The following is a 22,912-nucleotide window of genomic DNA, read 5'->3' as shown; positions in this document are numbered from 1 at the left end:
AACGCCTGTTGTTTACATAGTGTAGCGTGACTACTGAGGTTAGGGCGACCTTGGTGTCAAGAGTGTATTCAGATGAGAGTTCTTCTCAAGCTTAACTCCACTCGCACACATTGAAGGTGAGGTGCAAGGTTGCGGCTCAACAGTAAAGAGATGGCAGAAAATCAGATCAAAGAAAGACTGGTATACTAGAGAACGGAGAAGGGGCGGTAACCCTCAGCAGGCCGACGGGCTAAATCAACTCAACTCTGCCTCGGCGACGGGCAACCAACTCACACCTTGCACAGAGCCCGCAGGCGTGAAGCGCGCGCCCTCACACCTCCCATTAGCTGCCCCGCCCCTCCCCCCGCGCGCGCGTCCCTCATCACCGATTCGAGACTTCTCATCCCGCCCACGCGCCCCATCACGGCCAGCCCTGCGTGTGCACGCGCGCAGGCGCGAACGGAGCGTGACTCGCCCCCGCGGAGGGCGAGAGTTGGCTGGAGAAGTGTGAGGAACGCTGGAGGGCGCGCTGTTGACGGTTCGCGGCTGGTGTGATGTCTGTGTCGCGGCATGGGCACGGGGAGGGCATCGAGGAGGAGGCGAGTCCCTTGGTCCGCTCTGCAGCGGAGGACGAGTCGGGGCAGTCCGGAGGCAGCCCGAGTCCGGACACGGGGCGTGTAGAGGGCCGTCCAGGTCACGGCAGCGAGCAGTCGTCGCACCGGCTGCTGGCGTACAGTGATGCGCTGATTTCTATCATAGCCACTGTCATGGTAAGAAGGGCAGTGACAGTCAGCAGGGGTGGCTTTTCAGCTTAGTTTCAGTTCTGATTTAAATGAATGCGCAATCTTTCTCTCACAGATGAACTTCCGTATTACCCAATAGCATTAGCAAGGAAATCTCACAAACATGTTCAGGGAGCGACACGCAGTATTTGACTAAATGGCAAATGCAACTCCTGCAATAAAATATGGAGAGGGTTGAATCTAAAGAATTTCGGTTATTGTGCTATTACTCCTATAATCATCTTTTAAGCCCTTTAAAGCACAGCAAAGTACTGGTAATTCTTAAAGATCGGCATTGTAAAATACTCTTAGTGGGAATGTGATTTTAATAAATATTCAGGTGGACTGGCAGATTTATTAGTGGTTAGATCTTATGAACTCAGAGATCATACAACCAACCCAACCTGTGACCTAATAGCAAATCACCGCAGATAATCTAAATCTTAATAAAGATGGGGAAAGCATCCAGCAGGTCAGCAATATGTGCATAGAGAGAAACATCTAATGGGACAAATCGTGCTCACATCACTACTTACAGCAATTCAGCCGAAAAGAGTGAACTACCTGGAACATTTGGGATTCCAGCAGAGAATTTTGAGGTCGATCTTCTGACTGAATTGAAGACACATAAAGATAGCTTGAAAGAAAATAATTTAAAATGTTAGATTGCTTTAATGTTTTAGAAACTAATTAAAAGTGTTAAGAATTAGTAAAATAAATCTGAACTCAAATTCAGATCATCAAATAAAATGGGTTACACTTCATATGCCAACCATTCACTGGTGCAGAAACTGAAAGTTGGTACAAAGTGCATCTGGCCCCTCAGACCTGTGTCCTCAATGTGAGTACAGGATTGGAGCAGGAGATTAGATGCATTTGCAACTGATCTCCAGCTCATTCGTAACTTCCATGTTGCAATGCATAGGTGCAGAAGGCAGGGACAATCTGAACTGTTCACTGTAGCTGACAGTTCACAATGGAACAGCTGTAAGGATGTGTGTACTTTGGTGACATTGTGGTTAAACTATGTGGATTTATGGGCACACTAGTTTAATGAGTACGAGTACCATTTTCCATTGACGGGATTTGACTTTATTAAAATGCCCATAATACGTTTTCCAGCCTTTTCCATTTATAAAAATACACTTAACAAAATATTTACTGAAAATCATCCCTTTCAAAAAAATTAGGAATAGCTGTATCGGAATAGTCATCCTGTCACTTGGACTAACAATCCAGAGACCCAAGTGGATTTGAAATGTACTTATTAGTATTTTTTTTAAATCAGACTAGTCATTGGGAACTAACCTCTGCATGAACTTAAGTTTAAATTTATTGTCAAAAACATATATACGCAGGGTATAAATGTAATGAAAATCTGATTTTTGCAGGAGTAGCACAGTACATTACAACAATGCCAAACATAAGTTAACGTAATTAGAATTGGTTTGTGATTGCACTGAGATACAATGAAAAGCATATCATGCATACTGTTCATACAGATCAGTTCACAATGCATTGGGGTAGAACAGGGAAATACAATAGCAATAAAGCAAAATAAAGTTCGACACCTACAGAGAAAGTGCAGTGCAGGTGAAGGATAAGGTGCAAACTCATAATGAGGTAGATTGTGAAGGGTCCATGTAAATGTACTAAAGAATCTTTCAAAGGTCTTACAACAGCAAGGTAGAAGCTGGCTTGAGTCTGGTGGTGAGTGCTTTCATGCTTTATATCTTCTGTCCGATGGGAAAGGGCAGAAGAGAAAATGTCTGTGGTGTGTGGGGCCTTTGATTATGTTGACTGCTTTACTGAGGCAGGGACAAGTATAGACAGAGTCATTGGCGGGATGGGGGAGGCTGGTTTCTGTGATATGCAGAGCTGTGTCTAACTCTCTACAGTTTCTTGCAATCACGTGCAAAACAATCACCACATAAGCTATTACACATCTGGATGAGATGCTTTCTATGGTGTATCAATAAAAATTGGTAAGGATTGATGGCGACATGCCAAATTTCTTTGCCTCCTGAGGATTTAGAGGTCTTGTTGAGTTTTCTTGACCGTGGTATCTACGTGATTGGAGCAGCACAGGCTATTGGCGATGTTCACTCCTGGGAACTTGAATCTCAACCTTCTCAGTCTCAGCACAGGGGATGTAGATGGGAGCATGTGCACTGTTTCCCTCACAAGTCTATGGCCAGCTTTTCTGTTTCACTGACATTGAGGGGAAAGTTGTTGCTTTGACGCCGTGTGATGAAGGTCTACTCTGACCAGTCGTTATTTGAGATAAGGCTCACTATGGTGATATCACCTGCAAACTTGTAGATGGAGTTAGAGCAGAATATGATCACAGAGTCATGAGTATATAGGGAATTAAAAAGGGGGTTGAGGATGTAACCTTGTGGAGCACAACGTTTAGAATAATTGGTTTGGAGGTGTTGCTACCTAACCTTACTGATTGCCATCTGTTGGTTGGGAAGCCAAGGATCCAGTTATAGAGGGAGGTGTTGACTCTCAGGACTCAGAGTTTGGTGATGAGTTTGCTTGCAATTATAGAATTAAAGGTGGAGTTGTAGTCAATAATCATTAGTCCTTATTATCCATTTGCTTCAGTGATAAGTGTAGGGTCAGGGAGATGGTGTCTGGTGTAGACTGGTTTTGGTGGTAGGTGAATTGCAGGGAGTTAAGGTGTCTAGAAGGCTGGAGTTAATTCATGCTATGACCAGCCTCTCAAGTGTTATGAAAGCACTTTATGAATGGTGGAGGTCAGAGCCATTGCATGGCAGTCATTTAGGCAATTTGTCTTGTTTTTTTCTTTGGTACCGGAATGAGAGTGGTCTTCTTAAAGCAGGGAGAGGTTAAAAAGTCTGCAAATACTCTCAAAAACAAATCTAGGCAGGGTCTAAGGGCATCACCTGCAATAGCTTCCAAACTTAATTTCGGACTGGTACTGTCTTTTAAAATAAACTTAATTAATTTTGACATGACAATATAAAAGCTCTAATGCAAATTGAGAGAAAGAGAGAGAGAAATATTGTATAAATATTGACCAAAGTTGTGTTAAGGGTTTGTCAAATCATTCTAGTACTTGATGGCAATAGGGAAGAAGTTTGTTGTTGAACCTTGAGGTGTGGTACTTCAGGCCTGTTCCTAGTGTCTTCTGGATGCTGTGTCAGGTAGTACCTCTGACTGTTGGCAGCATTGAGAAGAAGGCACGGCCAGTTTTGTGAACCCATTTTTTACAACATTGTCCTTTAGTGGCGAAAATTTGTCATCCTTTATTTTATTTAGTGGTGCAATGCAGAGTTGGCCCTTCCGACCCTTCAAGCCGCACCGCCCCAGCAACCCCCGACAAGCCCAATTAACCCAAACCTACTCTGGACAATTTACAATGACCATTTAACCCTCTAACCAGTATGTTTATGGATTGTGGGAGGAAACTGGAGCACCTGGAGGAAATCCATGCATTCCACAGGGAGAATTCCACTGTCCTTACAGAATAGTGTTGGAATTGAACTGTGAATTCCAGAATGTCCCAAGCAGTAATACGTCACGCAAACTGCTGTGCGACTGTGGTGCCCAATTCTCATCTGCTCTAGCTAATATGTGACTACTGAGCCATCTTTGTTACTGATTCTGAGGTGGCCTGCTAAGGCATAAGCAAGTTTCAAAAGCAATCGACTTTGAAACACTTGAAGCAGTGCTGTTGGAGAAGTAGCTCCGGCATTTAGAGCTCGTAACAATATTTCCAGCTGCAGGTGGTGTTTCCATGCACAGAAAATCCTTGTCCTTAATAGTGGTTGTCACAGGTTTGTGAGGTGTAGTTGGAGTACCCTAGCCAACTAACTGTTGTGCATTGATGGTGCACATTGCAGTTACTGTTGTATCAGTAGAGGAGAGGCAGAACACTTAGGATGGATAGAGAGCCAGTTAAATGAGGAGTTTTGTCCTGAATACTGTCAAAGTACTTCAATACCAATCTAGGCATTCCATCATGCCTTATGGATCTGGAAAAGCTTTGAGTTCTCAGGGTTTTAGTCAAAGACTATACCATAAGTAGTCTCTGACCTATTCTAAGATTTTTGACTAATCTGCTTGCATTTTTGTCAAAGTTGATTGGAACTTGCTAGTGGCACTGCCATTGAATGCAGGGTTATAAGGTGATTCAGCTTTCTCCCTACCTAACACTCAGGTGCAGTGGTCAGTAAACAACCCACTTCTGATCTTATAATAGATATAAAGATGATTGTATCTAAGGCACTATCCTGTGGAAATCTTGCAGTTATATATTGGAGTTGAGACGATTGACTTCCAACTGCTATAAGCTTTTTTCTCCCTTTGAGATAAAGCTAATCTCATTTCATAATCTTATATTAATGGGGTAGACATGGGAGGAGGCAGCTCTGGTTAGTGACTATTTTAATAGATATTTAAGTTTAGTGTTTCATGTGTTGGGCACGTGACCAAGTGGTTAAGGCGTTCGTCTAGTTACATCAAGGTCGCTAGTTCGAGCCTCAGCTGTGGTAGTGTGTTTGTGCCCTTGAGCAAGGCACTTAATCACACATTGCTCTAGTCTATGCGAGGAGTGGCGCCCCACACAGACTTCTAATCTGCGCCTTGTAAGGCATGAAACGTTCCCCGTTTCATGATAGGATTGTGTGTGCTTTATTTTCGTCCCTCAAAGAGGCATATAGAAAACTTAACAATGTACTTACTAACAGCCAACAAGGAATGGTGATGATCAAAGTTTACCATACGTTCTAGGCCTATATTTTGTGTGAACGCTGGTTCTCCTCACCACCAACACAGTCTCTTTCCCTGAAGTCACCCTTTCCAACTGAAGTTTGCTGTGCTGAGCTTACAACTATGTCATTGACTACAATAAGCTAGAGCTACCAGTTGGTTGCCCTACAATTTTTAATTACAGAGGCCTAATTGTACAATTGAATACGTTGTTTGCATTAACAACCAACACAACCTTAGGGTGCTAGGAGCAGCCTGTAAGTGTCGGCACATACCTGGAGCAACATAGCATTCCCACAGTGTTCAGAACAACACGAGCAACAAGAAGAAGAAAACAAAATAACAATAGCAAAACAAGCCCCTTTTCTACCCTCCCATCCACTCTCACACATAGGTAGGCCTTCAGCCCCAGGACAAGTCGCCTTTGGGTCTCGGACTTCCAGTCCTTGGCCCCTGACTGGCAGATATCACACCTCCAACCACCAGTCCTTGGCCCAGACAACCAGTCTTTGGGCCTCTGACCTCTGAAATCTGACCATTGGCTTCCAGCTGTTGACTCCTCAATCACGGGCCTTGGACTTGCATGAACCTCTGACCCCTGGACGAGCAAGCTTGGGGGTTCACCAACCCTCATACCTTCTCTCTGCACAGACTTCCAACCTTGGGACTTGTCAACCTGGCCAGAAGTCACCAGCCCACATCTTTTGGGCCCACCAACCTCGCTATATGATCATGGGAATTGCTGATCTTCATTTGGGGAGCACTCCGACCTGAATTCCCACCTTATACTGTCCCTAATTCTTTCTTTCTTGCCACTGACCACTAACTCTCTCTCATCCCTGTAATTAAACTATATCCCAACCCCTCACTTCCCACACTGTCCCCAAGACCATTCCTAGGAACCTGAGGAACAACTAAATCTGAGCCACAACCTCAATGGACATTCCTGTTCGGCCTCATCTTGGACTGGGTCTGACACATACTCTACATCATTTTGTTGTGTAATCCCAGCATATTATTTTACTCTAATTCTAAGTGCATCTAAACACAATGGTGTATGTTACGGGATTTAGGAAAAACATCTGTTCAGGTTCCACAATAGATTTATTCAAACTATCATAATGGATTAAACAGAGAGTGCTATTTAGGTCCATAATTGACAAAGGGTAGACATCAATAATGGACCAAAGAGAGAGACTTAGCAGATGCATTTCAGACTAGCACAAAGTTTGTAGTGATATTTCCTAGGGAATGAACAATCTTCATTAGAAATAGAAAATAAAGTTTTGAAGTCAGCAGCTGATCCAAAACTTAACGATGTATGAAATAGCTAGGACAGCAGCAGTACATAGAAAGATGAATAGGCATGCACAACTTCATGTTGTTAAGTGTAAAGGCAGTATAATCTAATTTGAGGAATTGCAAGTTGATTGTTATTCATAAATGATGGAGGAACCTGGCTGTTAACAATGGCAAATGACTGTAAGTTTGAATTTGTCATAACTACACAAAGCAAGGAATCCATTCTAAACCTTTACAAATCACTGATTAGTTTATTTTGCTTTATTCTGAACACCACACTGCCACACATTTGGAATGTCAAGAATTTGAAAATGATAGAGAAGTTGACTAGGATAATTACTGGATTATGTTTGATGTTTATGTACCTTTTGCCAAAAACCAAAATACTACAGATGATGGAAATACAAAATCTGAAAGAGAAAATGTCAGTAATATTGAGCATTTATGGAAAGTAAAATAGAGATAAAATTTAAAATATGCTAAAAATTCTGATGACAAATTATTGACATCATTTAATAATTGCTTCTCTTTTTACAATATTTTTTTGCATTTTCTGTCTATGTTGAATATATGCTTCCTTGTTGTAACTTTAACCTAACTTGAGCACGCAAAAAGTAAACCTGCAGGGTCCTTTTTCAGTATAGTTGTGAGGGTTTAATGCCATCATCAGTCTCATTTTCTGCTTAAAGTGGTGATCTAAGTTGGGAAGTCGCAGGGACATATATATTAAGATAACCTGATAGAAAATATGAGCTAGGGTCAGAAGAGGCCTAGGATTTTAAATAATCAACTAATTATCCTTGTCCCAGAAATACTTCAACATCCGTTCTATTTAGTAATTCAACTAAGAGGCTGCAATTGAATCAGTATAAATAGAGTTAAATATGGCACGGTTAATGCCTGTATTTTTCTGGAATATGCTGTATATCCGAGGTACGGTATTTGGTATTTCTGAAGTATGGTGGGCATTGGTTACCTAACCAATTCTGTTCGGATCCAAGACCAACAGGCAAATCAGTGTAGATTTAAGCTCAAATGTTGGAGTTTTAGAGTGGTGAATTGGAACAACCTTTTTAAGCAGTTGTGAGACTATGGGGTGAATTCCCAGTGTTAAAAATTAAAGCAGAACTCTTGTCAGCCAGCGTGACTTAGAGTAATTATGTCCTTAAAATAACAAAGAATAAAAGGATAAGAGAAAAAGTGTGCAGAAAGAATAATGGAATAAACACAAAAATGGATTGATAGAGTCTATCAGCCTGTTTCTGTATTATTATTCCTGTGATTTATTTTTATGGTTGATGTGGAAAAGCAATAAATTAGATATTGCTGTAACTATGATGATTTGTTACTGCAAACTGCATATTTTGTTACAAAAGTAGGTCAACAAATCGATGTTTAAGAGAGATCTCGGGATTTTCAAATCTCCAGAATTTTTGGTCATTTTACATTGCTCTACCACTTGCTATGCACAAACAACATTTTGCCTTTAATTTTTCTACCTTTTTCAAACTGTTAAATTTTCACACTAATTAATATTAAACTCATCATAGAAAATTATATATAACAATTACAATTGTGATAGCCTTATTATAATAAATTTAATCTACCTACATTAAAATTGAAACACTTTAAATGACTGATTTATTCCTGTATATAGACATTAATAGAGATTTAACATTCTATTCTTTTCTTTTAATTCTTTTGGTTGAGTCCTTGTTTCCCTCCAAATCTTTCTCTACCTGATTTGGCACATTCCCTGTTTTCTTGTTTCTCTATTTCTTTCTTATTCTTTTATTTATGTTGGTTAAGGACATAGGACTGAGTTACCTGATGACCTTTTGCAATTGTCACAGTTCATTCATTTGACAATTGCTGTGCAAAACATTTCAAGTCAAGACATGCTAATAAAAGTCTGATGACATTAATTATAAGTTGTCATGCTGCAGCAAGCTTTACCCCAATAATTTGAGGGCATTCTACACATGCCTTCTCGTGTGGTGTAACTAAGAATTTATCAGACTTTAGTTAGGAAGAAAATATACTGTACTTTGTCTGCTCATCCACCAGTTTTTGCTGATACAATACCAGAAATGCAATTTTATTTATAGTAAGTTATCTTTTCGACCTGTTGAATAACAATGTAGTCCAGTTTTATTCACAACTTTTTAAATTTTACAATAAAGCAACATCTGCATTTATAATTTCGTAATTGTGTTTTCTTTCAGATTTTGCCTGTAAGCCATACAAAAATTAGAACAGACCAGGTATTGTAGCTTTCAGAATCTGACTATAATTGTTTAATATAATTGTTGTGTCCCTGCATGTTACTTTATCTACCGTGGCATTAATAGACAGTTAATTTTGTTATCTTTATATTAGGATAAAGATAAAATGTGGAACAGAATGATGTTAATGGAATTTTGGAATTTCACCCCCTTTCTAATAAGGCAGAATGTTGGGAAAATATCTGCATTGACATTGGTTTCATAATAATTACTTCTGTTCTTAAGTTAGTAATTTATTGGTTTTGTCCTCATTCCAGTATTTAATCAAGTATTTCAAGTCACTGTTGTATTTCAGGGTAGCATTTCTCTGACCTGGTGGCTTTTGGATAAAATTTGAAACCACAGGTGCCAACTTTGGTGGGAGTAATAGAAAAGTAGGCATTTCTCCTTATACCCTGCTCAGTCACGTGGCCTAAGTCACTTTGCTTTTCTGAGGCGTTACTACACACAAATTGATTGATTCATTGGCAACAAAATAACAGTGACTACTTTTCAAAAGTGACATAAATGTAAATGATTTTATGTTCTAAGAACCTAAAAGTTACTGCATTAAGTTTTTTTTGTTATCAATCAAGTACTTCTTAGGGATTAACTATCCCTTTATTCCAAAGAGATAGTTGATTTACATTAGAAAAAAATAAATATAAGCGCCAAAGCTACTGATCTAGAACAGATATGAAGAAGTAGAATTTGTACCTTTGTTTTAAAAATGTATTAGTTGTACCTCATATCAAATACTAAGGTAGCTGACAGTAATAATGATCCTAATAAGTTCACATTTACAGTTAAATTTGGTATTAACCATTCAGGTGTTCCTTGCCAGGCACGCTATGTGATGAAGAGTCTGACCTGAAGCATAAATTCTCTTCCTCTTTTCACGAATGGTGCTTAACCTGTGCAGTTCTTCCAGCACTTTGAGTTTTTATGCCATAGAATAATTATATTCACTTTAATACCAGGTAAGGTCACTGTATTTTCTATTCCCAGGAACTGGAAGAAAGTCTGCAACAACTTCTTGCAACCAAAATTGCTGTTTACATCATGACGTTTCTAATAGTGACAGTGGCCTGGGCGTCACATATCAGGTAAATATTGTTTTAGTACTACACAGCAGTTTAATGTTAAAGTAAAAATAAGTTATTGTGCAAAACGGACATCATTGGTGAGTGCAGGTCCTCTTGTTATTATAAGTTATATCAAATAGTATTGCACTGATAATTCAAGATACATGAAATTATATTAGTAAAGAAAAGTGTTCTTGCTTTCATGTTTTAAATGAAAGACACCAGGTCATAGACAGCACTGTTTCCTCAAATGCTACACTGCAACACCAACTTGAACTCTTCACCTCCTTCGCTTTACTATTTGGTCCACTGTCCTCTCCTATCAAATACTTCCTTCTTCAGCCTTTGTCACTTTCATGTCCCAGGTCCTTACATCATTCCCACTCCCCCCTCACCCATCTGTATATTCTTCCCCCTCATCTGATTCACTGCCAGCTCCACCTCCACCTCTACCCTCTTTCCATTCATGAAGAAAGACTTCAAACCAAAATATTGTCCATTATCCTCCATAGATGCTGCCTGACCTGCTGAGTTCCATCAACAATTTGTGTGTTACTCCATATTCCTGTGTCTAAGGTCTCTTTCGTGTCACTAATTTTACATTCTGAGATGGAATTGAACTCATAATTTTCTAATTTAGAAGTAAAAGTAATACAAATGTATAATTAAACGAGGATAATGTTGGTTTTTATTTTTAACCAATTGTGAATATGATGACATACTTTATTCTGATTTGCAAGAATCTTCTGTTTACAGTTTTTCTAAAGAATAATATATCACTTTTGAACATAGTTTTTTTTTTAAATCTCTCACCACTTTTATAGATTGTTCCAGGTTATTGAACGAATAGATGATGTTCTTGCACTTCTCAACTTGGTGAGTATCAAATGTTCATGACAACCTGCCTTGAAATATTTCATTAACTTAAATCTAAAATAAACCAAGCATTCTTAACTGTTGTAGAGGTGTACTAACAACTTATTGGTCAGTTCCTGTTCTTTTAAATCCTACTTAATTTTAGTCCCTGGTAAAATGATTGCACTTTTGTATCTTTGGTATTACATATAGTGAAGACATAGTACATTGCAATAGATTTCATATTGATCTCTAATAATAGTTCTTTAATTATACTACAGAAATTTGGAAGGCTCCAGATTGAATCCTCTATCAATGTTAGTCAGTTGCCACTTTAATTGTAATAATAAGGTCCAGTGGCCCAAGTTAGAAATATCAGCAAAATTGTTCTATTGTTTATCTTCATCCAATGACTATCAAATTGTTTGTGAATAAGGTTTAATGGCAATATCGGCATATATTACCTACACTTAAATAATCATGCAAAGTATTCAAAACATTCCCTCCAGAAGATGTGCTTAGCCCAAGAATTTGTCACAACTAGCACCCTGCTGTGTTGGAGAAACAAATAAAAGGCATCATCTCAACCCCAGTGATCCAAGTATTTGTCAGATTGCATCATTTTCTAAGCAATAGGGGTAGCGGATGTACTTGTTAGCCATGTCATGATAGATGCTGGTGACTGATGGATGATCAGCCATCTATTGGGTCTGCCATCTCTATCAACCTGATCTCTAAATGAGTAACATAAGAAGTGCTGCTGCAGAAGATCAAAATTGAAGGATTCCCAAAAAAAAGGAAAGCTCCACTTAATCAATGCTTGAAAACTCCCAACCAACTGGTGATCAGAACACCCACAGTGCCTGGCCTGACTCCACTAATAGTACCTGTGATGAAAGTCTTTGGTTTTCCACTGGAAAACAGTAGGTTGACGACAAGAATGATTAGGAGAAAATCGGTTTTCGCAGGCAATTTAGATACTACTATTCTGATTTTTGTAATTTGGATTTGTTTTAAAATAGGTACCTCCAAGTTTACCATTCAGGTGCTTCAACCGAGCACTTGTAGTAAGCTGAATGAGAGTGGTTTATCTTAGAGTAGTCCAGAGACCAAGTGAGAAAGGTGCAGCGATTTCCCAGATCCAGCACAAGATCCGGGTGACAGTGAAGCAAAGGAGAAGCAATGATACAGGCCAGCAGAAAGAAATGAATCTCCGTCGGCCCCCTATCCCTCTCTCCTACACCAACTGGTGCAGCTCTTGAAAACCTCTCATCCTTCTTCCGTTGTTATGCAGGTCAAGGGAGAAACCTAGTAATGTTCTCATCACCAAGATCTCCCTTTTCCTTGTGACTCATTTAAGATATCCATTAAGAAAGAAAGAAAGAATACACACTATTTACTGTTGTGTGAGGTCTCGGGAAAAATTCTAGAAGTAATGTCAATTGGTACTGGTGTATTTTTGGCATTGTCCAGCAAATCACTAGCTGACTTTCAAAATTCATTTTCATGACTGAACAGTAATACAGTACTGTGCAAAAGTCTTAGACACACACACACACATATATATATATATATATATATATATATCTAGGGTGCCAAAGACTTTTGTGTAATACTGTAGTGATTTTATGTATTGCATTGCACTGCTGCCACAAAAAAAACTTGACGTATGTGAGTGATGATAAACCTAATTCTGCTATGGCCTCTATTGGAGATTGAGAATGGAAAGGAGGCAAGGAGAGTGGAATCATATTTGGGAAAAAGGGAAGGGAGAGGGGAATGAGTGGGAAGGACCAGAGAGATATTCTGTAATGATCAATAAACCGATTGTTTGGAATCAAGTGGCCTTGCCTGGTGTCTCAGGGCTGGGTGTGTCTGTACCCGGGTCACACTTCACCCTGACATTCCTTCTCTACGACCTCTCCCACCGTCCTTCTGTGGTGCTCCACCCACACCTTTCCCACCAGATTTACAAACTTGCACTTCACTCCACGTTGACAAATACGGTACTGTACAAAAGCGTAGGCATCCTAGCTATATATATGTACCTAAGACTTCTGCACAGTGCTGTATGTAATAGACCTTTAAATGGTGCTCACAGTTCTTTGTGATGACTTACTTTCACCAGATTCAGTAGTTCATTTTGGAGAAGGTAGTGGATCAAATTCTACATATCAAAATATGGTTCAATGTGATGTGGAGCCAACAGACAAATACTGACCAGTTAAAATGAATATGGAGCCAAGTGAGACCATGCTTTCTTTGTAATGAAATGTTAGTCCTGACGAAGGGTCTCGGCCTGAAACGTCGACTGCACCTCTTCCTACAGATGCTGCCTGGCCTGCTGCGTTCACCAGCAACTTTGATGTGTGTTGAATGAAATTTTGAAGTTGGGTTAGTCTCTTTACGAATAATACCTTAGCCATTGTTAAAATAGAATTTTGAACTGAGCTGTATCTGAAATGAAGCCGGTGGGATGAGTGACAGTCCATACTATTACATGTTCTCAGATATTCCAGAGGTCAAATTGAGTCCTGGCTCCAGTTACAGTTATTTTCTTTAATGTATACTTTTAATCTACTCTTGAAGAAAAAAATCTATGCAGTCTCAGTATTTCAGCTAAATAGATGTAATATTTATCTTTTAGGCATGTATGATGCTCATAACCTTCTTGCCTTATACAGTAAGTAAATACTATGTCAAAGTGAGATAAAATGGCAGTTCTTTAATGTAATGCTTTTTGGAAAACGTATATTATGTTGACGTCCTGAATTTCTAAATGAATAATTGTGTGCCATAAAACACTTGTAAAAAAAATTCTGTTAAGTTGTGATTTGGTGGGTTCTTGGGATTATAAATACATGTAATTCATATCACTGTTGAATTTTGACTATGCATTTACTAGGTTTTAACAAATATTTCAAAGTGTAACTTAATACCTATGTCCCCAGATCGTTGTTGGTGTTCTACAACTATTCTGAAAATATCATTATGTCTAAGTAATTGAAATGTTCTTTTTTTTAGTTTTCTCTGATGGCTTCATTTCCAGACGACACACTTGGAATCCTGTCATTTTGTGTTTGTGCAATCATCATTGGATTAATTCAGGTACAAACTAAATGCTTTTTTAATGCAACATGATAATCTGGCAGAAAGTGATTAATATTGTGAAGCTGTACATATTTGTACCATGAGTCACAAAGCCACTTTTTGGAATAGGGCATTAATGTGTGTAACACCAATGCCTGCCAGAAGGATGCTGAATAGGCAACTTACAGTATCATTGAATTCTCAGATTTCCTGTAAATGAGCATCTGTCTGTTTGCATTCAAAAGGAGGAAGAATTCTTACCAATCCTATTTAAAGTGATCACTGGCATTTTGCAGCTATCATGATTGTACAGGTATTTGGTGTTTCTCAACTTTGGAAACTTGCTAAATTTACAAAAAAGCAGTGTGCCAGAAACTGAAGAAGGCTTCTACATTGGATGCAGTAGCAGACATTACCCTTGTAATATAGCTGGAAGAATAAATGGAGGGCACCCAGCTGAGGATAAGCTGTTAGAGAGGGTGAAAGCTGATATGAAGAGTGTTTCAGCCGGATGTATATTAATCTGTGATTTTCACTGAGCAACTCCTACCTGAACCTCATTGAGGATAACCCTGCATTTTCAATATAAATAACTTCATTAAAATAGGCAACCTGTTACATTTTCAGTGTCAAACTAAAACAAGATAAACAGTGTTTCGCCAAAGATATACTGTATGGATTTAAGATGAGGTACCTGTAATTTATCATGGTTTGTTGCTGTTGAAGGGAAATGCTAGATAGTTTTTACTACAAGACAAGTTAAGACATTTCCTACTTATTATGAGAGCAGCAGGTAGAATAGTCAAGTTTGTAGGCTTCTCCAGTGTTAAGGTTGCTTTGTAAGCACCTCTTATCAACTCGAAGACGTACACAACCAGATTCTATTCCCTCAATGTCTAACTGACATGTGAATATAAAAGCCTCTCATGTAGATAATTGTCTATCTGAGACAATCAACTGTGCCAAATATATTTTGACTAACATACCAAACCAGTGAAAGCAACCTACGTGGTTCTTGACTCGAACGTGCATCCCGTGGATACATGAGCTCCTTAGAATAAATCAGTGCCATGCTGCCTTGTTGTTAGAGGAGGGTAGTTGCCTCCTGCAGAGCAATATTGATGCATTGGTAAGATGGGCAGGAAAATGCCAGATAGAATTACACTGTGTGTAATTCTGTGTATCATTCTGTATGAAGACTGCATTGGAGGAGGTTTAGAAGAGGTTTACAAAAGCATTGCATTGCAGTGTTTCAGCTATGAGGAGAGACTTGATAAGCTAGATTTAGTTTCTTTTAAGCAGAGCAGGCTGAGGAGGAACTTTACAGAGGTATACAAAATCAGGAAATGCAAGGATAGGGTAGATAGTGAGAAATTTTCCTTTAGCAAAGATCTATATTTCCAGTTGTTATAGTTAAGATAAGGAATCAGGAGACTTAGGAAGGAATTGACGAGGAATGGTTTAACCCAGAGAGCAGCACGGCATCATAGAACACTACAGCACAGTAGTAGGCCTTTCACCATCTGGTGATGATCTCATGATGAACTATTAATCTGCTTATTCCCATCGACCTGCACCCATACCATAGTCCTCCATATCCCTCCCATACATGTCTTAAATGCTGAAATTGAACCGGCATCCACCACTTCTGCTGGCAGCTCATTCCACATGCTCACAATCCTCTGAGTGAAGAAGTTCCCCCACACGTTCCTGTTAAACATTTCACCTTTCACCTCCAGTTCTAATCTCCATAAGATCATAAGATATAGACGCAGACCCATTGAGTCTGCTTCCCCTTTTTATCATGGCTAATCTATTTTCCTTTTAGCCCGAATCTCCTGCCTTCTTCCCATATCCCTTCATGCCCTGACTAATGAAGAATCTATTAACCTCTGCCTTAAATATACATAAAGACTTGGCTCCACAGCTGCCTGTAGCAACAAGTTCCACAGATTCACCACTCTCTGGCTAAATAAATTCCTCTTCATCTCTGCTCCAAAAGGACAACCCTCTATTTTGAGGGCTGTGTCCTCTGGTCTTAGACTCTCCCACCACAAAAGATAAACTTTCCATATCCATTCAATCAAGGACTTTCATCATTCGATAGGTTTCAATTAGGTCACCCTGCATTCTTCTAAATTCCAGTGAATACAGGCCCAGAGCCATCAAACACTCTTCATGTGACAAGATGTTTAATCCTGGAATCATTTTTGTGAACCTTCTTTGAACCCTCTCCGGTTTCAGCACATCCTTTCTAAGATAAGGGGTCCAAAACTGCTCACCAGTGCTTTATAAGGTCTTAACATTACATTCTTGCTCTTGTATTCTAATCCTCTTGAAATGAATGCTAACATTGCATTTGCCTTCCTCACCATAGACTCAACCTGCAAATTAACCTTTAGGGAATCCTGCACAAGGACTCCCAAATCCCTTTGTGCCTCAGATTTTTGTTTTTTTTCTCCATTCAGAAAATAGTTAACCCTTTCATTCCTACCTCCAGAGTGCATAACCATACACTTCCCAACACTGTATTTCATCCGCCTCTTTGCCCATTCTCCTAGTCTGTCTAAGTCCTTCTGTAGCCTCAATTTCCTTAAAACTACTTGCCCTCCATCTTTCTTCATATCGTCTGCAAACTTGGCCACAAAGCCATCAATTCCATCATCCAAATCATTGACGTATGATGTAAGAAGCAGCGGTCCCACACAGACCTCTGTGAAACACCATTAATCACTGGCAGTCAACTGGAAAAGGCTCTCCTTATTCCCACTCTTTGCCTCCTGCCAATCAGCCACTGCTTCATCCATGCTAGAATCCTTCCTGTAATTTTATGGGCTCATACATTAGCTTGTTAAGCAGCCTCACGTGTGGCACCTTGTCAAAGGCCTTCTGAAAATCCAAGCACAGCATCAACCAACTCTCATTTGTCTGTCCTGCTTGTTGTTTCTTCAAAGAATTCCAACAGGTTTGTCAGGCAAGATTTTCCCTTGAGGAAATCATGCTGACTACGGCCTATTTTATCATGTGCCTCCAAGTACCCTAAAACCACATCCTTAACAATTGACTCCAACGCCTTCCCAACCACTGAGGTCAGACTAACTAGCCTATAATTTCCTTTCTTCTGTCTCTCTTCCTTCTTGAAGAGTAGAGTGACATTTGCAATTTTCCAGTCTCCTCCAACCTCAGAAAAAAACTCTTTAAAATTAACCTATCTATATCCCTCATAATTCTGTGTACCTCTATCAAATGTCCCCTCATTTTTGCTATCAATCTCTCCATACAATGCAGCCCCTCAAGTCCTGTCAACATCCTTGGAAATAACTGCTGCACTCTTTCAATCGTATTGAGATCTTTTTGTAGTTAGGTGACCAGAACTGCACACAATGCTCTAAATAGGCCTCACCAATGTCTTATACAACATCAATACAACATCCCAACTCCTGTACTTAATACTTTGTTTTATGAAGGCCAATGTGCCAAAAACTCTCTTTACAATCCTATCTACCTTTGATGCCACTTTCAAGGAATTATGAATCTATATTCCCAGATCCCTCTGTCCTACTGCACTCTTCAGTGCTCTACCGCTCACCATGTAAGTCCTACCCTGATTTATCTTCCCAATGTGCAACACTTCACACTTGCCTGCATTAAATTCCATTTGCCATTTTTCAGCCCATTTTTCCAGCTGGTCCAGATTTCGCTGCAAGCTTTGTTAGCCTTTCTTACTGTCCATTATACTCCCAATCTTGGTGTCATCTGCAAAGTTACTGATCCAGTTTATTACATTACCATCCAGACAATTGATATAGATGAAAAATGATAATAGGCCCAGCACTGATCCCTGCGGCACACCACTAGCCATAGGCATCCAATCTAAGTGGCAACCATCTACTGCCACTCTCTGGCTTCTCTGCTGAATCCAGTTTACTACATCATCCTGAATGCTAAGCAACTGAACTTTCTTGACCAACCTCCCATGTGGGAACTTGTCAAAGGCCTTGATAAAATCCATGTAGACTACATCCATTGCCTTGTCTTCATTAGCTTTCCTAGTAATGTCCTCGTAAATCCCTATAAGATTGGTTAGACATAACCTATCACGCACAAAGCGATGTTGACTATCCATAATCAGTCCCTGTCCTTCCAAATACTTATATATCCAGTCCTTTAGAATACCTTCCAATAACTTACCACTTATTCTATCATGCAGACCAGCCTATAATTTCCTGAAGTATTCTTAGAGCCTGCCTTAAACAATGGAATGAAATTAGCTATACTCCAGTCATCTGGCACCTCACCTATGACTCAGGGTATTTTAACTATCTTTACCCATATATGGTCCATAACCTCACTGCTGTTTTCCCTCACTTCTATAGAAGTGTCTGTCTCCCAAGTAAATAGAGAAGCAAAATGAAATGAAGCACTTCACACTTATCTGGGTTGAACTCCATCTGCCACTTCTCAGCCCAGTTCTGCATGCTATCAATGTCCTGCTGTAACCTCTGACAACCGTCCAGACTATCCACAATACACCCAGCTTTTGTGTCATCAGCAAACTTCCTAACCCACCCTTCTACTTTCTCATCTAGTGATGATACTAAATTGTGTGGAAGGGTGGGGGTGGTGGCTTGTTAACAGTGTAGTAAGTTACAATGAATTACAAAGATATCTTGATAGTTAGGGAAATGTAATTTTTCTCAGCATCTTTGAGTAAGGAAAAATGTCAAGCATAGTTCCCATTCCTGGTATAATCACAGAACAGGCCCTTCAGCCCAACTAGTGCCAGTTGCCTGCATTATGCCAATAACCTTCCAAGCTCTTCCCCTATCCAAATGCATCTTAAATGTTGCAATTGCACCTGTCTCGACCACTACCTCTCGCAATTATTTCTGCAACTCACTACCCGCTGTGTAAAGAAGTTACCTGACAGGTCCCTTTTAAATTCTCCTTCTTGGCATGTGTCTGTGCCTTTTAGATTCTCCAACTTTGGGGAAAAGACTATGACTGATCATTTTATCCATGCCCCTCATGATTTTATAAGTTTCTATGAGGTACTTCTCCAAGGAATAAAGATCTAGCATGGCCTGCCTCTCTCTATACCTCTAGCCATCTAGTCCAGGCAGTCTCCTTGTCAATCTGTATTCCCTTCTCCTTGACAATGTCTTTCCTGTAACAGGATTACCAAAACTGTACACGTTCTCCAAGTGTGGTCTCACAACAACTTACAGGACGGCAATATACTGTCCCCATTCGGAAACTTGATGATTTAACTGATGAAGGCCAGCACACTAACCACCTTTACCACCATTCTGCTTTCAGCAAACTGTGCACTTGTACTCCTGGGTCCCTCTCTTCAATGAGATTCATCAGTATCCTGCTATTCACTCTGTTGGTCATGGCCTGGTGTGATTGTCCAAAATGTATCGCCTCACACTTATCTGAGTTGAAATCCATTTGGCATTCCTCAGCCCATCTCCCTAGCTGATCAAGATCTCTGTAATTCATTGTAACTTTCTACACTGTCAACAGGCACCCCAATTTATTATCATCAGTCTTGTCTGTCTAAGTGATGGTAGATTCTGCCCCTCAGTATTCCCTCTCGTGATTTCCCTACCACTAAAGTGAGGCTTCTAGCTTGTAGTTCCCTGGCTTGTCCTTGATACCCTTGAGTATATCCTGCTTCCATTTGTGCAAGTCTACATAAATGAAACAAATTGGTAAGTGGGTTTATTATTGTTACATGCCAAGGTACAGTGAAAAACATGTTTTGTATACTGTCCATACAAAACAAATCATTACAATAGTGCATTGAGGTAGTACTAGGTAATACAGTAACAGAATGCAGAACACAGTGATTCAGTCACAGAGAAACAAGAATACATTCAAAAAATGTATGCTTTTGATGATATTAACTGTCATATTCATGTGATAATGTTAGAGAAAGTAACAGATCTAACTTCTTCCTTTAATTCCTTAACAGGCTATAATTGTAATTTATGGATTCCACCAACCTTATTTATTAAATGCCCATGTTTGTGCAATAGAAGATCGAAATGCATATAAGTACCAAATTCTAAAGGTGACTTTACGAGCACCTGCTCTGTTCTTCATAGCAGGAATCATATCGTTCATCTATTGTCCAGTGGTAAGTTTCGTTTTGTGAATCTGTATACAACTGGTCAATCCAGAACCATATTTGAAAAGAATATTCCTGTAAACAAATTCAGGACTAATGATATGTGTGCATGCAGTAATTCAATTGGTTACATTATGGCCTATCACAGAAGTACTTCATCTGCTGAAAGTTGTTGGTTCAGATGATGTTGATGTACTGATTTATTTAGAAGAGCTAATTACCCGGATGCCTCATTTGTTTTAACTCTCACAACTGACATTGTCCAATATGAGCAGAAAGCTCTTACAGTAAACTTATCAAAGAAAATGTCATAATCAAACTAAGATGTTGAATGTTATGGGCTGGATTCATACTGCTTATCCTGGCAAAGTACAGATAATGAAATGTGTGAAGAGCTTTTCGTATTTGTCTCTGTAATATAGGTATATTGCCATAGCACTGCATTTAATGAAATTTGATCAACAAATAATGCATCACATTAGAGATTGAATAATTTGAAAGGAATAATTCCCCTCATAATTTCTAAACCCTGTTTAGTAGAGTATAATATTCAAATTTGATTGACAGCTATCTTCTTGAGGCTTTTCTGGTAACCTCAGGAGCCTAAAAAAATCTTCTACAGAAGATTAAAGTACTCAATTAAGATAAAAATTCAGGGTTTATTTGCATTCCAAATACAGAGTTCTAATTAATTCGTTCATTCATTCATTGAGGTACAATGCAGAACAGGCCCTTCCAGCCCTATTTAACCTTAGGCTAATAACAGGACAATTTACCTGCTAACTGCCCTGCCCTTGGAATTGGGGAGGGAATCAGAGCACACAGGGGAAACCCACATGCTCACAGGAAGGACATATAAACTCCTTACAGACAACGTTGGAATCGAACATAGAACTCTGAGCTCTTAACGCTGCAAACTGTAATAGCGTCGCACTAACTACTACCCCACCGTGGCATTGCGGATTATTTTGCATAGAATTGAGAATTTTCCTAGAGAGTGTACTTCTCTGACTAATTACCACCTGTACTCAAAAGTCTTAATATGTTGTTAATCACATTGGCTGAACCATTATTAACTAGTTGCTCTATTACAGGACTGATAATGAAATTTCCCGAATACAGTGGTGGAATTTAAGCTTCACAGTTTAGAAATAACATCTGGGAAATTTAGTTCAGTTAATTAAATAATCTGGAGTAAGACAGTTTCAGTGAAGGCAAACATGAAGCCAACACAAAGTCTTTAAAAGTTTTTTGGCTTGCTGCTAAGGAAGGGCATTTGCCAAGCTAATCAGGTTTGAACTATATTTGACACCACATCAAGAGAATGTGGCTGATTCTGAACTAACCTTTGATATGGCCAGACGAGCCACACAATTGTTAAAACAGCTTCATCGAAGCATAATGAGTAAACTGATAAGCTACTCAATGTAGATTTTGCATTAGACTCAGGCATAATAAAGGTACACGTAACCACTCAATTCCACAATGTGCTCCTTGCACTTCTGAAGCTTTATGTCTAAATTGAAAAAACTTTCCATGGCAACTCATAGTTATAAACATACAATCAACCATTTATGGTCTTCCATCATGGTTTCAACAGGTGTAGTAGTACATCAGCAGATAGTTGGAAGGGGATTGCTCAGGGAGTCTTGAGTCCACACACATGAACTCTCTGTGGTACCAGTCAAAAATGATCGAGAAACCCGCCAGTTGATTGCCAGATCCCTCAGCTAATGAAATAATATTTTTAGGTGGTGGCAGCAGCATTACAGAAGGTAGCAAGGAAACAGAGTAAACTTGGATTTAGAGGGCCATCAACAAGAGTGAGCTGATGCTGCAGTCCTGAACAAGTAGCTGCAGGCTGCATCTGCAGCATGTGGTAGGGCAACTAATAAAAGGGGAGAAAGTTCCTTGACAGGATTGGTAGTTTTTAAAATACTGCAAGATGATTGATATTTTTGTGGGGTCATAAATTCAGTTTGGTGGTTGTTTCATCTCTTTTCCCAGGGAATGAGAAAAAGCAACTCCTCTAGCACCAGAAATTTTCAGTCCTTATAAACCCTGAGTACACTTTTATACAAATAGAAAATTATGGATTATTCAGCAGGTTAATGAGCAGCTGTACTGAGAGAAACTGACTTTGCTTAAATGAGCTCCCATAAAGGAACACTAGATTTTTATTTCTGCCGTCAAATAGAGTGTCTTTTACAGAGTTCTGTGAAACATGTTCCATTAAAGGTTTCATTCCAAACTTATGCAGAAGTGACCATAGTTATATGAATAAAAAAATGAGTTGTGCACCCATACTTTCTTTACCACTACTCACTCATCAAAGTGTAAATTTAGCACTAATGATAATATAAATTCAATATTACAGTCAAATTGTATTACATAGTTATGCATATTCATTAACTTCTATGTACAATGGTGAGGTAAGAGATTATAATAGCTCAAATCTTCTATATAAAAAGCCAGCATTCTGTGAAGAACTATTTTCACTTCAAAAGTTCGAAGTACATTTATTATCAAAGTATGTATGCGTTATACAACCCTGAGATTCTTTTTCCCACAGACAGCCACAAAACAAAGAAACGCCATGGAACCCATTCAAAGAAGACAATAGACAATAGGTGCAGGAGTAGGCCATTCAGCTCTTCGAGCCAGCACCGCCATTCACTG

At 39.3% G+C, this 22,912-nt stretch overlaps 1 protein-coding gene across 2 annotated transcripts in view; it reads left to right on the top strand.

Moving 5' to 3' along the window:
- Positions 1–445: 445 nt before the first annotated feature.
- Positions 446–22,912, top strand: part of tmem175 (transmembrane protein 175) — a 31,827-nt gene continuing 9,360 nt past the window's right edge. Inside the window, exons 1-7 of one of the 2 annotated variants that reach the window (XM_072251897.1) lie at positions 446–749; positions 9,029–9,067; positions 10,076–10,173; positions 10,977–11,028; positions 13,655–13,690; positions 14,032–14,115; positions 20,078–20,242. In XM_072251897.1, the coding sequence (XP_072107998.1) occupies positions 534–749; positions 9,029–9,067; positions 10,076–10,173; positions 10,977–11,028; positions 13,655–13,690; positions 14,032–14,115; positions 20,078–20,242 (690 nt within the window). In that variant the 5' untranslated portion in view covers positions 446–533. The remainder of the gene's footprint in view (positions 750–9,028; positions 9,068–10,075; positions 10,174–10,976; positions 11,029–13,654; positions 13,691–14,031; positions 14,116–20,077; positions 20,243–22,912) is intronic. The other variant, XM_072251898.1, reaches the window with a different exon arrangement.

The sequence above is a fragment of the Mobula birostris genome, chromosome 3, assembly GCF_030028105.1.
Source record: "Mobula birostris isolate sMobBir1 chromosome 3, sMobBir1.hap1, whole genome shotgun sequence".
NCBI classification, from domain to species: domain Eukaryota; kingdom Metazoa; phylum Chordata; class Chondrichthyes; order Myliobatiformes; family Myliobatidae; genus Mobula; species Mobula birostris.
This window is presented reverse-complemented; position numbering and strand designations above follow the sequence as displayed.